The sequence below is a fragment of the Mustela nigripes genome, chromosome 3, assembly GCF_022355385.1.
Source record: "Mustela nigripes isolate SB6536 chromosome 3, MUSNIG.SB6536, whole genome shotgun sequence".
NCBI lineage: Eukaryota > Metazoa > Chordata > Mammalia > Carnivora > Mustelidae > Mustela > Mustela nigripes.
The window spans coordinates 25,402,892-25,423,295 of NC_081559.1; the positions used below are offsets into that span (position 1 = coordinate 25,402,892).

Below are 20,404 nucleotides of genomic sequence, written 5' to 3' on the forward strand. Positions count from 1 at the left end.
AAAAACAACAGAAGTTCCTTTCAATCCCACTCTTGAAGAGCTGGCTAGTGAGTTTAACAAATGTTTCAGTCCACTAAAATCTGGGAAAGCAGAAATATGAAACCAGCTTCCTTACTGAAGAGATAAACTATCAAGAATGAATCTGTTTTTGTAGTGACAGACTGGGGAAAATTCTGTACTTAAATCTCCAAGGAGAGAGCTATTCACATCATAGGTTTTCAAGTGTTTGCTGAACTGAAAAGGAACATTCATGGGGATTCTTCTTCTCCCCCAAATTTCTTTATGCAAGAAAGAAGCCATGACCTTCAAGTGGTGGAATGTAAATCTTTTATTAAACGGTTGTCTTTCCACAGTAGTAAAGCTCTGGCACATACAGTATAAAAAATAATCACCAACCATAATTATACCAAATTCCTCTTATCAACTGCATACTAAATGTCTTCAATACAATTTTTTCCGTATAAAAATACTGGGAAAAATTGATAAATAACAGATAAGAGAAAGATATTACTAGACTCATTTGGAAAAGGTGGATACTGTGAATATTTTAAATACCACAGTAACAAGGACATGCCGTTCGTACAACATTGCAGGCCAGTTAAGTGGAAGCAGAAGTGTTTGGGTAACTTTCCTACTTAAAATTCTGAGGATATCATTTCAACGCATTTTTACGCTGGTTGGTGTCTGTGCTTCCCTAGTCATCTCAAACCAAATCACAAGTGAGAATCATTTCATTTAAAATACTGAGCGGTACTGAATACTTCAGAGCAGAACAGGCAATATGCTGCCCCCATTTATGAGAAAAGTCTCAAAACACTCCCCGGGGGATGCTTGGAGAAGCTGTGAGTTGAGCTGAAGCTGGAGAAGTTACTCCAGAGCAAAGGGCTTAAGAAAGAAACACTCTAAGATGGGGGTCTGCTAACATCACTCCGGTTTGGATGGACCTTGACAGAGATCCATGCTCGTTCCTCTGGGTGGAAATATTACTCTCGGGAATCGTCTCTGTCAGCCTGAACGTCTAAAGGCATGAAGCACTCAATCGGGCAGTTGACATTCTGTGAAAACAGAAAAAGAAAAAAAAAAGCAGCATTCTGTTAAAACAGAAGAAAAATTTACCAAAAAATCCTGTGACATGTACGGAACAAAAGTGGAGAGGCTTTTTATGATAAGCCCTTACAGACAGGACAGTATTTCCAGCTTCAAGACCTTAGCAATGTACTGGGCAATAGATATCCTAGAGTTTTGATAAATTTGAACCTAAATTATGTTCCAGGGTATAGTCTTCTGCTCAAGGCATTTAAAAGATTTTTTAACAATAAAGAACATTTGGTTCATTCAGAAGAAAGGTGCCTACAGGTATCCCTACTAGGTATCTAATGGCATTTGGGGGGGACAAACACTCAAGGTACAGGTGCACGTACAGTGTTAGTTCTCTGGTGGTATCTTTGCGAGTACTGGTTGTAGTGGCCGGTGGAGCCTTCGTGACCGGGTTCAGCCCCTGGTCTGCGGCAGTTGTCACAGCGCCAGCCCTGAGAGGACACAGGCATGAAGTCAAACGGGGTTTACAATCACCTGAGAGCATCACCATTAGTGCTTGCGTTAAAGAATTTCAGGTCTTACCCATTGGCAACGTATGAGCAGTTAATCATGAAGGAAGCTCTGATGATTTTATGCATTTATAACTTGCAGAATACGCTCTGGCTTATTACTCATGCCTTCTGATCACCCCTGTCTATTTACGGTCTTCTTGAAACATCCTCCTTTCTGTTCCCATTCAAACCCCACGCATCTGCTAAGGCTCCTTCCAGTTCCAACTTCTGAAGTCTGCTTTCTGTACCAGAAGACACAGAGAAGTTTTCCCAGAATCCTAGAGCTTTCTGCAAGGGAGCTGAGATCACAGGGACAAACACCCTTGTTTTATAGGAAACTCAGCCCCACAGACTGCCCTGCCTGAAGCGAGAGGGAGAGGAACCTAGTGAAGTGCTGGTGGATTTGGGACTGTCACCTGCCAAATGACGCCTGGCCACATTCCTCCTAATGTGGGTAGGAAGGTAGCAAGGCTGTCCCTTCCGACCCACATGGCCACGGCCCGTGAAAATTGTAGCCTTTTGTCTGGCCAGACTTGTGATAAGAAACAGGTTCTTCTTCTGAGATTCTTGCTAGAAATGTGAGGAACCATGTTCTCCTTCATGGTTGTCCTAAGCCTATAGAGGTTACACATGGAGCAGACAGAAGTCATTTTTCTCACTCTCAGCAGAAGCTTCTGTTAAACACAGCCAATATACAGGAACAAAGCGTATGGGAGAGTGAAAGACTCAGAATGCCACTGTTGGAGCAGCCCTGACTCTTCTGTTATGAAACCCTGGACTCTTCACTCTTCAGTTATGTGAGGTGTTTTTTTTTGTTTTGCTTTGTTTTGTTTTTTTGCCTTAATCAACCGGAGTTGAGCTTTCCTGTTATACCTGCAAGAACCTTAAATAATACAATCACTTTCTTTCTTATACTGTCACTTACATATTCCAGACATATTTCTCCATTTAAGAAAGTATTCCTCAGAACACCTCATACAATACAGGTACATACTACTTACAGAGTCACTGAATCTTGCTTTCACATAAAAATGTCACAGTTTCCACTGCTGTCTTAAGTGTTTCATTTAGCACTTTCTTTAGAACAGAATAGGTGTCACAAATGAAAGGTCTCATGTGCATAAATACTGAGGAGATGCTGAAGTGAGACCACATTCTACAAATTCACTTTCCATCACATATTTCTATACCAACCACTTACCAGAAATGTTCCACCTTCAGGGTCTTTACAAGTGTTAATGAGAGACAGAGAGAGGGCCTCCATAGCTTCTCTCCCTCCCCACTTAACCACTAGGGGTGGAAGAGATCAGGGTAGTTTCCATGGGCTGCCCCAAGTCCTCAGGTGGGGGCAGAGCCGGACCCCTGAAGACCCTTTCCTGCTGCAGGACTAATTTTCCTAAAAACCACCTTCCATCATGTTCTCTTTCTTCTTGGGTACCTACAATTGGCCAGTGCAAAAGGCACTGGCCAGTGTATCTTCCCCTAGGGCGGGGAGTGTGGTCTTCATGTATCAGAATGTGAAGAGCTGTTGGGGAGGGTATGTTTTCATTAAAAATGAAGGAATGTTATGTTCTGTTGCTCTTGAGTTGCATGAGTCATCTTATTTTGAAATTTCAAATAACATTAGAGGAAAGCACAGCATTTTTTATTATAGTGAAGGGGGGCACAGATTAGAAACCGTTGAGAACTTCTGGCTTAAATAACAGACTTCCAGGCCCTTCCGTAAATGGCCCCCACTTCTTCTCATCTGATTTGTTACAAGACACCAGGCAGAGGGTTGGCTCACTGGAACCCACATAGGCCAGCTGCTTCCCATCCGGGGTGATAGACTTACTCTGCTCTCTCCGCTTCCTTCTCTTCCCGCAATCTATTTCAAACATCCGAACCTCCCCCGCCAGGGTATGTTTCTCTTTTCCATGGAAACTTTCTTGCGGATTCCAGCCTACCTGGGAACTATTTGTCAGACCCACTAAGAAACTCACCTAATTAGCTTGACTTTCCATGTATGCTAACTTAATGTCGCCAATTATATCCTTAACAGCCAGAACCGTTTCTCATTCCCTCTGTTTGTCCCATATTCCTTAAGCCCAGTGCTAGATCTGTATCAGGAATCTATTATTGGGTTGAGAGAGGGTATTTTCTAGACCCTTTCTTGGATCTTAACAACAATGCCATGTGGGCACCTATCAGTCACTGTGCACCTCAAGGCACCTCAAGGCCTAATGCTACTCAGCATGTAAGCCTTCAGTTGTTGAAGAGTAGCAACAGCCTGAGAATAAGAGGTATGAGAGTGGCTTAGGCTGCCTTGGAAGGGGAGAACTGAGAAGGGGTGTAGGGTAGCCTCTTGTGGGCAGCTCTGTGCCAACAGGAAATGAGGTATTTCAACTTTCATAAGGAGCGTTACCACACTTTGTGTACAGCACACACACAAGAAGCTGACTTCTCAATCACCAGGGTAGGGGGCCCCCTTCGTCTTATCTCAATTACAGGGAGGCTGGCCTTACCCGCTGGCCTCCGAAGCAGGTGCAGGAGCAAATGGCACCAAGATATTCCTTCTGCCACTGTTCCCCCACATGGTATGTCTTCCCATCATCATAACACGTGGCCTCGTCTGCATGGAGACACAAGTCAGAAGGCTCATGGAAGATTGAGAACAATACGGACTTCACCTTTCTATATAGGGTACGTTCTGATTCTCTCCAAAATGTGCATCCTCACAACCAAAATCCCACAGGTTTATGGGAACCATTGGTGATAGAAGTACTGCTGCATGGATCTTAGGGCAGCACGTCCAAAAACTAAATCTGATAAACTGGGAAAGGATCATATTTTAAAAAGTTGGATCCAAAGACCCATAAAGCTTTCTGGTAATATTTCACTGACGATTATGGTCAAAATACTCAGGTCGGAAAAGAGCTAACGTGTCTTGTAATAACGTTAAATCATGGCTCATTTTGGACGCCTGTCTCCACTTTCCCAAATCAAAAGATTAACAAACCCACTGTTCACTCCTCAAGGAGACCTAAAGTCTCCAATCATCTCTGTGAATGAGAGTTACAGCTCAGTAATAAAAGCGGGAGTGCTTAATAAGGCACTAAAAATGATCTGTGGCAACGGACGTACGAGGATCACACTTGAATTCTCCTTTTCCATTTCCAAGACATGTGCAGCTCATCATCTGGCCATTTTCCCCCTGACGATCCCACTTCTCTCCAATCTTGTAGTTCACACCATTATCATGGCACCATTCTGTGGGGGAGAGAAAACCGGAGGCCAAGAGTTACCAGTGGGTTCTGACTCACAAGACGGTGCTCTGGGAACACAGCCATTTTAAGGGCTGGCTACCTAGAGGGAGTGGCAAGAAAAGTTGAGGATCATGATCTCCATGACAGACCACGTTTCGATTGGATTTTAAAATATTATCTTTATCATTTAACGTTTTCTAGGATATTTTAAGATGCAAGTCATCCCGCCATAACCATGTCACAAGAATAGTCGGGGATCTTCATTTGCATTCTATTAAGGCTTAATATTATTGAAAACCAAAGTAGATTTAAATAGTCTTTTGGGAATGGATCATAGATGAAAAGTCACTTTTCGGATTTACAGAGAACTTGGATACAAAGTAGTTCTATTAACCGAAAAACAAACCTCCGCTGGCTTCTACATGCCCTAACCTGTTTCTTGTAAATGGAAAGAGTGAAAGAATAGATCTGTGTATCAAAACAAACCAAAACCACAAAATGATAAATCACTGGTTATTATCCCAACAGAAAAGACCGATTCTGAGGAATATTAAAAGTCACAGTTCTATATCTTTAACTGCGATCCATAAAAGAGGACTTTTTAATCTCCGAGGTTTTTACTGAAACAGAACACACTTCAGAAGTTTGTGTAACAGGGCAGCTATTCCTTAAACTTTTTTTCCCATTCTTCAACTTTAAACATTATTTGACAATTATGTCATCTAAGCAAAGAAAATGTCAGTTGAGCCAAAGAATCACATAAATCACCTTATAGCTCTGTTCCCACAAATCGTGCCTAAGTACTTACCTCGGTAATAAATATGCAAACTTAAAATAGTTCAGTTTCAGAAATGAAAAACTACCTAACTGATGCCAAATATTAAAACTTCCAACTCCTAAATGTCATAGGACACATCTGTTCCATCTTTCCATTTTCAGATGGTCAAGTACAGTAGTCTGCATTGAAAAAAATGAGTTGTCTCCATATTTTAGTCTGAATTAAACCATTTCATATTTTAGTGTGAAAGTCTTTAAAAAATCTGTTATGTTGGATTTCCCCAAATATAATGTCAAGAAGTATCTGTAGGAGGCTTGATCATAAGCCAAAATGGGTAACACCTATAAAAATAGACCAATTGTCAGTAATAATCACATCCCCTAAGAACAAAGCATAAATGAAAGTTTTACAAATTCTAATGTTAAATATCAAAGCATAATAAATTATCCCTAGGAAAATTTTAAATTGAAAATACCATTAAAAATGTTAAAATCTTTTTATAGTTTGAAAATCAAATATTTTTCTACTGAAGTTGATTCTTAATCATCTGTCGATGATTATCGGTGCTCTCTACATTACTTGGCAGGATTCAAGCTACCTGATGTGTGCATATGTGCGTGCGATAGGACACTGTGGATATATTAAGTTATGTGCATGACTGGTTTGTGTTGAAGGAGAGTGTGAGTATAAATGTTCACCTCTGAGCTCACTCAACATTAAAGATTAAAAGTGACTGGGGATTCCTTTGTGTTTCTGATACTTACTCTTCATTAAACTGGGCTCCAGAGAGTTTGACTTTATTATCTTGACAGAAAATGTTAAAAAATCATTACCGTCACAAATGTATTTTTAATTACTGGTTGTATTGACACAGAACCCTTGAAATGAAGCAAATATTCAACAAGTAAAATTTCCCATCATTCTTTATGATGCAAAATGTTACTTTGAGTCAAGCAGTCTCCCCTCGTTTGCTTCATGTTTGGAAGAGCCTGTGCCTGCCAAACATGCTTCCTTGGCACATTGTGCGAATGCATGGAACCAGAGGAGATGGACAAAGCAAGCTACTCACTAGATGAGTCACATCTGAAATGACCACTGCCAAAACCTAAACACTGGCACGAGAGCTTAAAGCCGGACTCAGACAACCGCTCCCACTCCTCTCCAACCGCATAGTGGGAAACTGTGTAGGGGTCGAAGCATGAGTCATCTGTAGGTTGGTTTAGGCCTTGGTCAACTACACGAAGAAAAGGAGGAAAAAAAAAAAAAAAGACAGCTTAGTGGTGATTTGGAATCATAAGAAGAAAACTGAATTATTGTTACAATGAGTCTAGTCTAAAACAGAAATCCCAGCAGCATGAAGAACCATTCATCTGTTTTACCAAAGCATCAGTTGCTCTGATAAACAATACTTAGATGTTGCCAGGGCACATTTGCCACAAGCACCTGAAAAGGAGCCCCTCTTCCATTTTTGCCATTAGTACTAAAAAAAAAAAAAATCATCATTTCTGACAAAACTAGTCTATAGCATATGGAACATATCTTGAGGCATTTTAGGCTAGTTAAGAACTCGAGTGGGATGCAAAAGCTGGAATGTCTCTCCATCAGTATCTGAGTGACCTTAACCTAGTTATTTTCTATCTCTGTGCCTTAATTCCCTCATCTGAAATATAATATAAAATATAACATAATAAAATATATCTTGTAAAGATTACATAGATATCATGAATTCAAAGCACTGGTCCATTGTCGGCACTTAAAAAGTGCCCACCAAATAAAGAATAATTATTAGAGAGCATCCTTTGTTTTTAATGCAAAAAACTTAGTCATTTTTATATACCATTGTAATGCAACTTTCACTTTTATTATTCCTTTTTTTGCATCAGAGCTAGATTCTGTACATTAGTATGACAGCAGTAGGACAGCTTTACTTTACCAATAAAATCAACTGTTTCAAATAAGAGAAAACAAGGGATACGAATGACTTAAGAATAATGGAGTCTCTTCGTGTTGCCTAATACACTGGATCTTTATGTTTTGAGAAAGCTTAAAGCAATCTGTGCAAAGCATCCTTCCAATGAGTCTCTAAAAATTATATAAACTAATTTCTGTGACTTTGAATCCCACCATGTATATTTCTTTTTACAGTGCAAAAATCAAAGGCTCAAAACAATAGATATTTGAGAGTGTTTAATAGTTTAAAAGGCATCACCCTGGAAGAAAATAGAGTTTGGGAGAAACGAACAAGTCTGACAGGTCTGAAAGCCCAGAGAACGGGGCTGGAATGCAGAATATTGCTGCAGGGGATATGGGGTCAGAACCGAAGTGAAAGGAACCTGTAGTGTTACTAGGGGTTTCAGTAACCCTCCCCAAATAGCCACCAGTTAAAATTCCACCAGGTTTAAGTTATGGAGATGGAATTAAAAAAAAAAAATGATGTGGAAAAGTACAAAGACTTTTGTGCTCTGAAAATTCCTTTCACATGGCCTTCTACTAGTAAAACCACGCAAGGCAGAAGGCATGCATTACCATGGAAACCTAACACAACAAGCACAAAACGATCCCCACATCAAATAAGCAACTGCTTAAATTCACAGGCATGTATACGTGTAAAATAGCACGGTCACCTGTGACCCTATGTTCAGTAACCGGCCCTAGGAATAAAGCCGGTCACTCGACAGACAGAATATAGCACTCCGTGCTGCTGTGGGATAGAGAACCCTCTGTTGGGAAGACTGAAGATTCGTGGTTTTGATGATTCCCTGTCTCTCGTGATCCTTGGTGAATCTTCAACTGATGCAGGCTGAAAAGTCAGGCGATTTACTACTGCTTTACTTTGCAGGTGCTGCAAAGAGGAGTCAGTGACCCTTTCACTGCTATTTTGGCCTTGGGGTTGTATAATTAGAAAAAAGAAATTGAAATAATATTGGAAGAAGGTCGCTCTTTGAGTGGAAATGGGCGATGTTGGCTGCATTTTGCATGAGGAACGAAAACCAGCAGTCGCTCCTGTCTGCAGATAGGGAATTTCCTTTATAGGTCATCGTTTTGGGGGACTTAAAGGATCGCTCAAGAGGACAGCAACGTGGTGAGCAGAGGGTCTCGCAAAAGAGATCAGGAGATCCGTGCCCCGGGTGACCTCAGACGCTCGCTAGCAGGGAGTCAGAATGTGGGACTAAATCATGCTTCGGGTCCCTTCCAGGTCAATTACCGCATCACTGACTGAGACTACTTTACACAGGAACTAGGGTACTAGGAGCGAAAAATAACTGAATTTAAAGTTGCTCCTTGACTTCATGCCATCACTTCCCGAAGTTCAAAGACAACAGCAACAAAGGAACAGTCGAGAGAAAAGGTGTCTTTGGGGTTAGTCCAGAGGGGAGCCTGCACCTGCGGACCCAGGCTTTCACATACCAGAGTTGCCCACGGTAACAACCTCCTCCCGAACCTTGTGCCTCTTCTGGTCTTTCAGGGCCTCCACTATGATGTTGTACGTGGCCCCTCTGGTGAGGCCTGTCAGGGTGGCACTAGCGGAGGTTCCAGGAACTCGGAACTGCAGTCATCGGCACATCCAAAGTGAGGGAGAAAGCGTTATGGGGGAAATTGATGTGACTTTCCCTACTGTCTTACCAACAGCCTGCACTATGTAAATAAAGCCAAGGAGGACGAAGAAGGAGGGTGGAACGATCCCAAACCAGCCGTGGACAGACACGGAACTCTGGGCGGGGGGGAGGGGCCATCTTTTCAGTCGGCCCAATTTTCCTGCCCCAGATCTGTGTGTTCCACAGTTCTCAGGAGCCCTCAGTAATTCAACAGACAATGCCATCCATCCCGCTGTGGTTGCAGGTCTGTGCCAGCCCACTGGGATCCCTGAGCCAAGCCCCTTTCCCATAAATTACGGACACTGCGCTACGTGGCGGATATCCTCATCCTCGGCAAGGTGCCCTGTGACCCCAACATGGGGTCCTTAAAGCCTTTGGGCAAATCCCCAAACTCGTGTTTTTAAGCTCATAAATCTTTCACAGTGTAGTCAGGGTTTTTTTTTTGTTGTTGTTGTTGTTGTTTTTGTTTTTTTAATTCTGATGCTTTCTAAAAAAATAAGAATAAGAATCTTATTCTTATAAATAAGAACCCACTAAAAATTGGTATCAGCAAAACAAAATGAAAGAATAAAGGTTTTAAAGAGTCAGTCATTTTTAACAGCTGATGTGGGCACAGTTTCACGTACGTTCCTTTTCCTCAGATATATTGTAGATAATAGGATTCTTCAAGGACAAACTATAGGATGGCATTTCATTTCTTTATTTTTAAAGATTTTATTTTTAAGCAACCTCTATAACCAACGTGAAGCTCGAACTCACAACCGTGAGATCAAGAGCCACGTGCCCTTCCAACTGAACCAGCCAGGAGCCCCAAGGATGGCATCCAAGATCTTCCTGAACAAATGCAAGTTCGGGCAGAATCTCTCTCTCTTTTTTCAGATCATTTCTTTGTCCATATTACTAAGGAGCCTCAAATGTGGGTGACTAATAGAAATGATTTTATTCTCTCTACTAAACAAAACCTGATGCTACTCTTTGGTATACCCCCAAAGTACAGCCATATTGAGATTTAAAAAAGAAAAACCAGGGCTTACGTGTACTACCTTTCGACCCTATAATATTTATATTAGAGCTCTGGTCACTTCCGTTACCTCACTTACTCATTTCTAGGCTGCCCAGAAGTAAAGAGAAAAATCAATTACCTGTAAAGGTTCTTCATCAGTGCCAACCGGATGACATGAAATGATATACTCAGAGCTTTCTTGGAATGGGGTCCAAGAGATGGTTGTCTGAGAGAGAGCTTCTTGTCCTGTAGAGGCATTTGGATTGAGTCCCATACCATGAGGGTAGTAGAGGTGATGGTCAACGTCTCCCCTGGGGACGTGACCAACTTGGATCTCCTCATTTACATTCGGCGGATATGGTCTTGGCCTATGCCTTACAGGGGTGGCCGTTGTGGGCGGTGTGGTGCGCCTAAAACCATGCTCCTCAAAGATCATTTGTTGCCCGACACTGGGCTGCTGACCAGAAGTGCCAGGAAGCTGAATACCGTTTCCAGTGTCATACCCAGGATTGGTGATGAAAGGGGTCTTTTGAACTGTGGAGGGAACATCCAAGATCTCTGGTCCGTGAAGATTTGGGTGTGGAAGGGTTACCAGTTGGGGAAGCTCATCTAGCCAAGAGAGGTTAGAGCCAAAAAAGCAAAGCGTGTTAAGCTCCCAAAAGTAGCAGCAGTAGTCATTACCAATTCAGGCAACAATGACTGTTTATCAATCTGATCAAAGCCCCTAGAACATTAGCAGTTCTTAGATCACAAGACATTTTTTTTTTCCAAAAAAGAAACCTTTAAGATTTTTCTCAAAGGTTTCTTTATAGTTTAGAACGAAAAAAGCGTTAGTATGAATTTATCATACACACAAAGCTTTGAACCACTAAGCCCCATACAAGCTACTTCTGCTCAAATTAAGCTTAATGGAACTGAAATGTGCAGGCTCTTTTCTTCTTTTCTTCATTTGAGACGCATGTTACAAGGACTAGAATCCAGATTAATTATTTCAGCATCTGAAGTATGAGAATTCCAGTTTTTCAGTAATTCAAACAGTAAGAATAGATAAAAATACATCCATGTTTGTTTCTAAACTTCTTCTATTAATATAAATATAGAATTTTCTTCAAATTAAACTGAAATCGGGTGAAAAAAATTAGATTCTTTAGTTCAAGTTTCAGAAACCAAATAATAAATAAAGATAATGGGAAGGATTAATTCCCCCCCTCCTTTTTTTTAAACATTAACTTCAACAGAAGATATAGAAGAATAGTAAAAATAGCAACCTGGTTTCTACATTTTAATATCTGGCTTAGATTTTTTAAAGGTGAATAAAAGTCTTTATATTGATTGGCTAAGAAAAAAGTAAAACGAACTCGGCCGATTATGTTACATTAGACTATCCAAGAGCGCAACATGTATATGCTAAGCTGATAAGAAAAATTTCCATGAGAGAGGAATCAAAACCTGGAGAACCTTTTCACTGCAAAATTAATCACTTCTAGTTAGTTTTGTTTCGATTATCTTCCTAGTACCCAGAAGGTGCCTTTTACCTGTCTTTTTCCTTCCAATCAGAGGCTCACTCTTCTGGTTGTTCTTGAGGGCAATGACTTGGATGGTGTACTCGATGCCCGGTTCCAGACCTGATGGAAGGACAGATATCACGTTACGTCTGTGGGCTCAGCTAGTCAAATGGGAGTTGATCTTACCAGGAAATGCTACTGAGAAGCAAGCATCCTTTCTCTAGCTGGCCTTTTTGGCCTCCTGAAAGGTAAAATCTACTTCACTTTTCTTCCACAAAACCCAAATAGTCCACACATGATGGCCACTTGGTAAATTAGTAACTTCTCTACCAAATCTGGCACCTGAGAAAGTACTTTTAGTCTAACATTTTGTGGGTTTTCTTTTAACATGTGGCCTTATCTGTCCTTTTGAACTCAAGAAAATCTATCAGCATCGTATACCACCAGTGGGATATACATTTGGGAGAGATCATTGCAGATTAAATGAATCTACTTAGGGCCTAATAACCAGATGGTCCTCAGTGGCAGGATCAATGAAAAGTTAGACTATAGGTAAGTACTCTGTAGGAAAAAGTGGCCAGTCTTTGTGTGGTTCCTATAGGAAGTAACCAATTCAACTCCTTCCGTAAGTGATTCTATTTTTCTGTCTCCAAATTTTCTAAAAAAAGCAGAGTCTCTCTCTGGTTATCTCTGTGTTCTCTAGGATCTTTCAAGTCTAGATGATATCCTGTACAAAGTCGAGAAATTTAATCTTCTGGACAAAAAATAATACCAAAGGCTTATGATCTTTCCCAATGAAATGGAAAATCCTTCTTTCACATTCCAGGCATGCTCTCCAGTATGGGTGGCTGGCAATCACTTGGCTTCAAGACCCATTCTGTGAACCTGGGTAATGAGAGCGGAGGCAGGTCGCCCTCTGGCAAGGCCCATATGATACCAGATCTTTAGAGAGCTAGTGGGAGGACAGGACCACAATTAGCTAGTTTGTTTTGAAAAAATGTCTTCTTCTAGGACAGGACTTACAGGTATCCGGCAAACACACAGCCCATAAAAAGATTCTATTTATACCATGTTGACAGTATTAAAATTACTGTGTTTTCATAAATTCTTGTCTTTTGAGATATACTGAGCTATGTGACTCCTCAACAGAAGATGCTTTTTGAAGTTATCAGAAATGGGGCCTCTTGTTCTCATGATACAGCATCAAAGACACAGTTGGAAATCTGCTAAGCACTTGGTGTGTCCTAGGGAGTCCCATGGAAAATGGTGACAGCGAAGCAGCAATACCGGTGATAGTAGCCTCTGTGACACCAGGGCGGGGACGAGGGACCACTTCTCTGGGAGGGGACCCAGGCTTCTCATACTTGATGATGTAACCAGTAATCTTGGCGCGGGGCGGCTGCCAGGATACCAGCAAGGAGTTGGGTGTCGTGGCCAGGAAACGCAGGTTGGATGGCGCATCGATGGCTAAAAGAAACCAGGATTAAGTCTCGAAGAAAGTAAATAAGCAGGGATCCCACACTCTTTTCCCACCCTGAGAAACAGAACCCGAGAGATTCTGAGAGTTCTAATATCAGTAAAAATGATTCACTGCCAGCCTCTTTGTTTCTCAAGTTCGTACAACCCATCACATATAAGTCAGTGGCATTTCTTCAGTAAAAAAGTAGTTACCAGTGGAGGCATCGATGACCACGGGGGAGCTCCGGGCGTTGTCATTCAGGGTGTACAAGTAGATCTTGTAGTCAGTGCCGGGTTGTAAACCTATGATTTGTGGAGAAATGCTTTTTATCTGATTTTCATTTACTAGGAAAATTTTTAAACTCATCGGTTAATTCGTGGTTCCTTTCTCATCCCATACATATACAGACCACAGAAGTGGTCCACATTTGAGCAATAAATTAGAGCCTGGCATGGGTGTTAACTGTTAACGAGAAACATTATCACAAAAAGAAATCACTGATGCATACAAAGGTACTGGCTAGAGTAACTTTTAAAATTAAAAAATGCTATGTTAAATGTAAAAGAAGAGAAAAAAAGAAGTCGTTGACTTCTTGGTTTTGGCTGACTCTTGGTTTTGGCTCAGGTCATGATCTCACAGGGTTGTGAGATGGAGCCCCCCATCGGGCTCTGAGCTCAGCGTGGAGTATGCTTGGGATTCTCTCTCTCCTTCTGCCCCTCCCCCTGTCCCTCTCCCTTTCTCTCTAAAATAAGTAAATAAATCATTAAAAAAAAAAAGAGCTAGCCATCTTGGAGAATAAGGGGCAAGCACCTACTGAGTGTTTTCCTTTTATTATCATCAGTCACTGTAACTGGAATCAGAATTTTAAATCTTGGGGTGCCTGGGTGGCTCAGTGGTTTAGCCTCTGCCTTCGGCTCAGGTCATAATCTCAGGGTCCTAGGATCGAGCCCCCTTCAGGCTCTCTGCTCAGCAGAGAGTCTGCTATCCCCTCTCTCTCTGCCTGCCTCTCTGCCTGCCTGTGATCTCTGTCTGCCAAATAGTAAATAAAATCTTTTAAAAAAAAAAGAATTTTAAATCTCAAAAAGACCTAAATTGAGCTGGCTATTGAATATTCTCTGACTACAACTTAGATCTTCATTTTATTTTAAAATTTAATTATGTTTTATCATCGAGCTTAACATTAAGAACAGTATGCCAATATTCAGTTTCTTTTGGTTTTAAGCATTATGTTACTTTTTTTTTTGATACGAAGGGTACATCGATAAAAGATTAAATTTAATAAATGGAAATTATGCCATCTCTCTGGCAAACATTAGACAAAATCAGGCATTCACAGAATACAACTATTTCTAATTATAGTATGAAAGTAGGTTTTTAAAAATTATAGCTGCATTATTGTAAAATATTGACAATAAATTCAATCAGTATAAGTAGTAGAGTAACTGATAAGGAATTTATGTTGGGAATAGCCATCAGCAAACATGGTCAGTACAGTGAGTTCCCTGACCTGTGATGGTGTAGCTACGGACGTCTGGCCTGATGGTTCTCTGAACTGGAGTCTGGCCATTTGCTGGGATGGCATCAACTTGGAAGCCAGTGATCGTCTCCGTCTTGGTTCTCCAGCTAATGGTGATGGTGGTCTCGGTAGCATCTGTCACACGGGCCCTTCTTGGAGGGCTGACATCTGCACAAATCACAACCAGAGATCAGTGCCTGGCTGATTCATTGAGGGAAGATTTTAATGTTTTAAAATCTGTCTTTATTATACACCAAACACATCCATTCCTGCGCATTACTAGTAACGTACAGATTTTCTCCTGTGGCATCCAGAAAGAAAGGTTGACAGTAATTAAAAAATATGAAAAGACTCAGCTCACATACTTTAAAATTTTTTTTTGTTAACTAAAACCCTTTACAGATACTACCAGTGGTTCCCAAGCCTGGCTTAGACTATCTACCAATACCCCAATTAATATTAAAATTATTAATTTATTATAACATAAAATAAGTGTAGTAGAGGAGTTACAATGATATGGCAATAATATATATACATATTATTAGTACTCTGGCTTTTTTTTATATGGCTTCATTTATTTCCTTTCAGCATAGGCAATGGCATCCCTATTTTGTAGATGAGAAAACTTAAATATTACCTGTGATTTCTGAAAGAGCATACATAAATTATTGATATAGCACCAAACTGGAATCTGGGCCTAATTTTGTCCAATACTTACTCTACTGTTAAGGTACAGCAGAAGCCAGTGTGTCCTCCCCAAACATCATGAAACCAAACTACACCAAGTAGAGCAAGTAGTAGATAACCTAGGTGTCAGTTCTAGCCCCTGACACTAACATGGTAACATTTGGAAGTGACTCCATTTATGTGGCTGTATACCACTCTCCAGAGGGTCATAAAAGGTGACAATAGTAAGTCAACGAGAGATGGGCAAGCAAATCAGTTTCCTAGCTGGGAATCCTTCGATCAACATGGTGATCTAGAAAATCATTTACCACTTATGGAGAACGTTTGTTGATACTAAAAGGCTTGATTACTCACTCTCCAGAGTAGTGACGACTCCCTGAGCTGGTCTGCTTGTCAAAGTGTCCTTAAGTGCATAGACGCTCACTTCGTATTTGGTGGCCACCTACAAAGAAGGACACAGTAAACTTTAGCAACGGGATCTTTTAAATGCACAGGGTATTTTACTACAGCATTAGAAAGACACAATGGCTATAAAAGAAAAAAATATACCAGCAAAACCCACAGCACTATAAATTCCTACATGAATTTCATTTCAACACTGCAGATGATCAACAGCACATGTAAATTATGTGAATTTAAAAATGTGCTTAGGGGTTAACGCCAAGTATGCTGTAACTTACATACTTACAAAGAATCGATCCAAAATGGGGAAAATGGGTATTAGCCTGTTTTTCTCCTTTATGATTTGGCAGGTGCCGAGCATTTCTTTGTCTGATCATGGAGAAGCAGAGAGAATGCTCTGTTCTATCTCTCAACCCTCTCTCTGTGATTTCTCTTGGAATTGGCCTTATGTTAAGAAGTACATCAATTTCCTAGATTCCTGGCTAGTTTTCCATATGCATGTCTAAAGGATTAAAAATGTTTCAATGGAGGGAGGATCAGGTAGGTTGGGTACAAACTGGAAAATATTCCTTGCCAAGGCAACAGAGCTCAGAAAATGCATAATCAAAAAGAAGCTATGCATTCAGTCTTTGGACATATGAATTGCCTCCTCCACATACGCACATAAAATCTTTCTAAAATAAACAAAATGCATATATAAAGAGATGTACAAAAGCCAACACTATTTATACAAGTCCATCCAGACAGTCATCTGGAAGAGCTAGGTCAATATAGAGAATTCTATTTGGCACAAAATTACAATAAAATTATTTGACGACAGAGGCAAAGAACACTAATTAGATTATTATGGTATTTTTATCTCCACCACCTTAAATTGTGAAAGAGATAACTACAGTTGATCCTTGAACAGATCAAGGGTTAGCAGTCCCAAACCTCTGCACAGCTGAAAATCTGCTTCTAACTTTTGAATCCCCCAAAAGTTAACTAGTAAAAGTTGTACTGTTGACCATAAGCCTTATTGATAAATTGCTGATTACCACATACTTCGTATGCTATTTGTTATTATATAATGTATTCTTATAATAAAATAAGCTGGAGAAGGGAAAATGTTATTAATAAAATCTAAAGAAGGGAAAATACATTTATATTCCTGTACTATTAAAAAAAAATCAGTGTCTAGAAATGAACCCACACAGTTAAAAACCACATTGTTCAGGGGCACCTGGGTGGCTCAGTGGGTTAGAGCCTCTGCCTTTGGCTCAGGTCATGATCTCAGGGTCCTGGGATCGAGTCCCACATCGGGCTCTCTGCTCAGCAAGGAGCCTGCTTCTCCCCCTGAACCCTGCCTGCTTCTCTGCCTACTTGTGATCTCTATCAGGTAAATGGATAAAATCTTTAAAACAAACAAACAAACAAACAAAAAAACCATGTTGTTCAAGGGCCAACTGTACTTTTTTCCAATGAAAGAGGGCACTTCTCACCATGAGTCCTGACACAACCACAGATGAGCTGTCAGGAGCGAGGTTGATCTCCTTCATTGGTCCAGTCTTCTCCTTGGGGGTCACCCGCACTCGATATCCTGTGAGCTGAACATTCGGTGCCGTCCACTGGGCGGTCAGGCTTGTTGGTGTGACCTGAGTGAACTTCAGGTCGGCTGGTGCAGGAATGGCTGTCGGGATGGCCATTGGTTAGAGGTTATCTTAGAGGAATTGGGGAAGAGGGACAGTACAGTGGATTCCAAGAAGCAGAACAGATGTGCTTGGGTTGGGTTGGGTTGGGTTAGATGGGTTCCCTCGGGCAAAGATTCAGTATGAGAAAGTACAAGAAGGGATACAAAATAAAGAAAACATTTGCTGAAAAAATGTGTTTTATATCCACCAGTCTCAGAATCACTGGAGGCACTTGGGTAAATGCCAGAAGTCTGAGACACTTGAGGTTTTAGAAGTCATTTTTTGTTTTGTTTTTTTTGCTTTCCCTTAAAAAATAAAAATAACAACAACAAAAAATCAAAATATCTTCTTGACCATTAGGATTGATTTTCCATTTGTATGGAAAGAGGAGCAATAGCTGTTTTCCTTGATAAGCGATCTTTGCATAGAAACCATTTCAGGGGTATTCCAGCCCCCAAAAGACAGAAGCATGTTTTTATCCTGTTTATTTGAACCCCACAGCAGACAGTGCTGCTAAATTTGAAGTATTCTCTGTGGTGCAGCGTAAGAAGAAAATTGGCTCACAACAGAAGCAGAAAAGAGAAGCGAAAAGCAATAATACAGATAGCCACCCCCAGGGTTTATGCTGTCACAAGGACACAAATTTAGCATTCCACTCTGCTTCAGAAACAAAGCACAAGCAGATAAAGTATTGTGGAAAGCATTTGCCCTAAACTGCCTCCTATGTGTCTGATTCTCAATCCTTTAAGCAAATCACACACTCAGCGCACGATCTCCACCCAGAGAAGGAAGGTCTTACCTACTGTTCTCAGAATCGTGCCGCTAGGAAATGGCCCAGTTTGGATTCCTTTTTTAGAGTAAGTTCTAGGATGCCAAACTTCTTTCCTTTATGCACAGTGAGCATAACCACAGGGAGTCAGGGTTTAAGGAATAATCCACAATTTTAGGATGTCTCACTCTATGGCCTTATCTATAAGCCAAGCCACTCGAAAAGGTCCTTTATTAAACTGTATCTGAATATCACGTAAACTTTACTGTTTATGACGATTCCCTTCTAAAGAGGGTCTGTCCTAATAGAGAGGCTGTTTTGTTTGGGTTTGTTTGACCCCCTTACAGGGACTCCAGAGCCCAACAGAATGTCTAAGTCACTCAGCGGGGCGTGGAGCCGCAGCGCCCGCGAGCACCCGTGCTGCGGTGGACGGTATACCTGTGGACTGGGTTCCAATCAGGGGCTGGCTCTCCATATCATCGTGCAAGGCAACCACACTGACTGTGTACTCAGAACCCGGCCTGAGGCCTTGCAGCTCTGCAGTGTCCTCTTCACCATCAGGTGCGGGGAAGAGCTCACGGATTCCATCCTCAGGGCTCGAGTAGGTCACCCTGTACCTGGAAACTTGCCCCTGTGGGCTTTCCCAAGCAATTTTGATGGAATCGACATCCACATCAGTGAATGCCAGTCCTTTAGGGCGGTCAATGTCTGTTAGGCAAATTAATGGTAAGAGGTTATGTGAAAAGCAAGTTGTGAAATGAGCATTTTTATAACGTGCAAAGCAGTTCCGCAGATATCATTTTCTCTGATGGATTCAATTCCAATTAACCCACTAGCAAATGGGAAATTACTTGACACTCGATTACGTTTCTTTCGGTTTTAAAAAAGATTTAAGGTCACATCACTTATTAAGACGTAGGTGTGCGTGAGACACACAGGCACCCTGCAAAATAGCCCCACAGAGAGGATTTTTTGCCATTAATTTTCCAGTATTCCACCAAGATTCGTTTTTGCAGTGTGATGTTAGTCTCACAGACCTGGATTTTCTATACCTTGGAAGTGGTAAGGTTGATTTTCAATGTTAGATTCAGAGGATTCGAATCCTTCTTTAACTCTTCTCTTCCCCTCCCCCCACTATTTACATTAAATGCTGCTCCAGGCAGTTTTCCAAATGCTCCAAACGCAATAGCTCCGTGAAGCCCACTGCTATCAACTTTACCATCCAGTCATAGAAAAGAAGGTCCAGGCAAAATATTTTGTAGATTTGGCTATAGGCAAACAGGGTTCTGCTGAGGCCATTTGAGCAAATGAAATTCAAAGCACAGCAGCTATGAGAGCTCCCTAACTTCCTTTCCCTTGATGTTCACTGCTTGGCACCAAGAAGGAAAAATGTCTGTAAAGGACTCAGCTCAAGATAACCAACTAACCAAGCGGGCTGTCTCTACGTGTACTTGCAAAAGACACATGGAGGGCGTTCAGAGGCCTAAGAACGAAGCTGACTTTGAAAATGGGGAAGAAGCATGGCTTACGTACTTGTTACTGCAGTTTGAACCAAAGGCGGACTCTCTCCGTCTTGATTCTGAGCATAGACACTAACCACATACTCCACTGTGGGCTGCAAACCTTCAATGGTCATTTCTGTTTGATCTGCAAAGGGAGGGAAAAGTAAATGTGGCACCTGTGTCATCCGCTGTTAAGGCCACGGATGTGACCACCTGCGTTCAGGAATAAAAGCCTGGTGGCCTGGATTTTTCATTTGTAGAATTATCACGAAAACATGGATAAGTCAGATATGATTTCTCTTGGACGGATATACTCATGGCTAATACAAATTGTCATATTGGATGAAGGTCAAACTAAAGGATACACTCTAATAAGATGCCTCCAACAATGAAGGATGCCGCTCTCGGAAAACATGAAAATTAGTTTAACTTTAAGATATTCCCTTAGGATCCTAATTTTACCAGGGTTTTATATAAAAACAAAAACAAGAGCTAAGAAAATCTTAAAAAGTTGGGCCGTCTCTCTACTTTATGTGCATGACTAAATAAAACCACAAAGAGATATCTAATAATGCAAGATGTCCACACCATCAAATGGAACTTTGCATGTAAAAGGAGAAGTGCACTTCTCCAAAAAATTCTGCGGTGGAGGAAGTCTGTAACAATCTCAAGCCCTGAATTCA

The 20,404-nt window shown here is 41.1% G+C and overlaps 1 protein-coding gene across 12 annotated transcripts in view; it reads right to left on the minus strand.

Moving 5' to 3' along the window:
* Positions 1 to 310: 310 nt before the first annotated feature.
* FN1 (fibronectin 1) overlaps positions 311 to 20,404 on the minus strand; it is a 66,380-nt gene continuing 46,286 nt past the window's right edge. For 2 of the 12 annotated variants that reach the window (XM_059393424.1, XM_059393429.1), the window contains 15 exons: positions 19,753 to 19,866; positions 18,658 to 18,927; positions 17,262 to 17,449; positions 15,733 to 15,820; positions 14,683 to 14,859; positions 13,388 to 13,477; positions 13,004 to 13,183; positions 11,747 to 11,836; positions 10,351 to 10,820; positions 9,021 to 9,159; positions 6,682 to 6,846; positions 4,713 to 4,838; positions 4,094 to 4,200; positions 1,422 to 1,529; positions 311 to 1,055 (listed from right to left, as the gene is read on the minus strand). In XM_059393424.1, coding sequence (XP_059249407.1) covers positions 984 to 1,055; positions 1,422 to 1,529; positions 4,094 to 4,200; positions 4,713 to 4,838; positions 6,682 to 6,846; positions 9,021 to 9,159; positions 10,351 to 10,820; positions 11,747 to 11,836; positions 13,004 to 13,183; positions 13,388 to 13,477; positions 14,683 to 14,859; positions 15,733 to 15,820; positions 17,262 to 17,449; positions 18,658 to 18,927; positions 19,753 to 19,866 — 2,384 coding nt within the window. In that variant the 3' untranslated portion in view covers positions 311 to 983. The remainder of the gene's footprint in view (positions 1,056 to 1,421; positions 1,530 to 4,093; positions 4,201 to 4,712; positions 4,839 to 6,681; positions 6,847 to 9,020; positions 9,160 to 10,350; positions 10,821 to 11,746; positions 11,837 to 13,003; positions 13,184 to 13,387; positions 13,478 to 14,682; positions 14,860 to 15,732; positions 15,821 to 17,261; positions 17,450 to 18,657; positions 18,928 to 19,752; positions 19,867 to 20,404) is intronic. The other 10 variants (XM_059393432.1, XM_059393428.1, XM_059393427.1 and 7 more) reach the window with 5 other exon arrangements.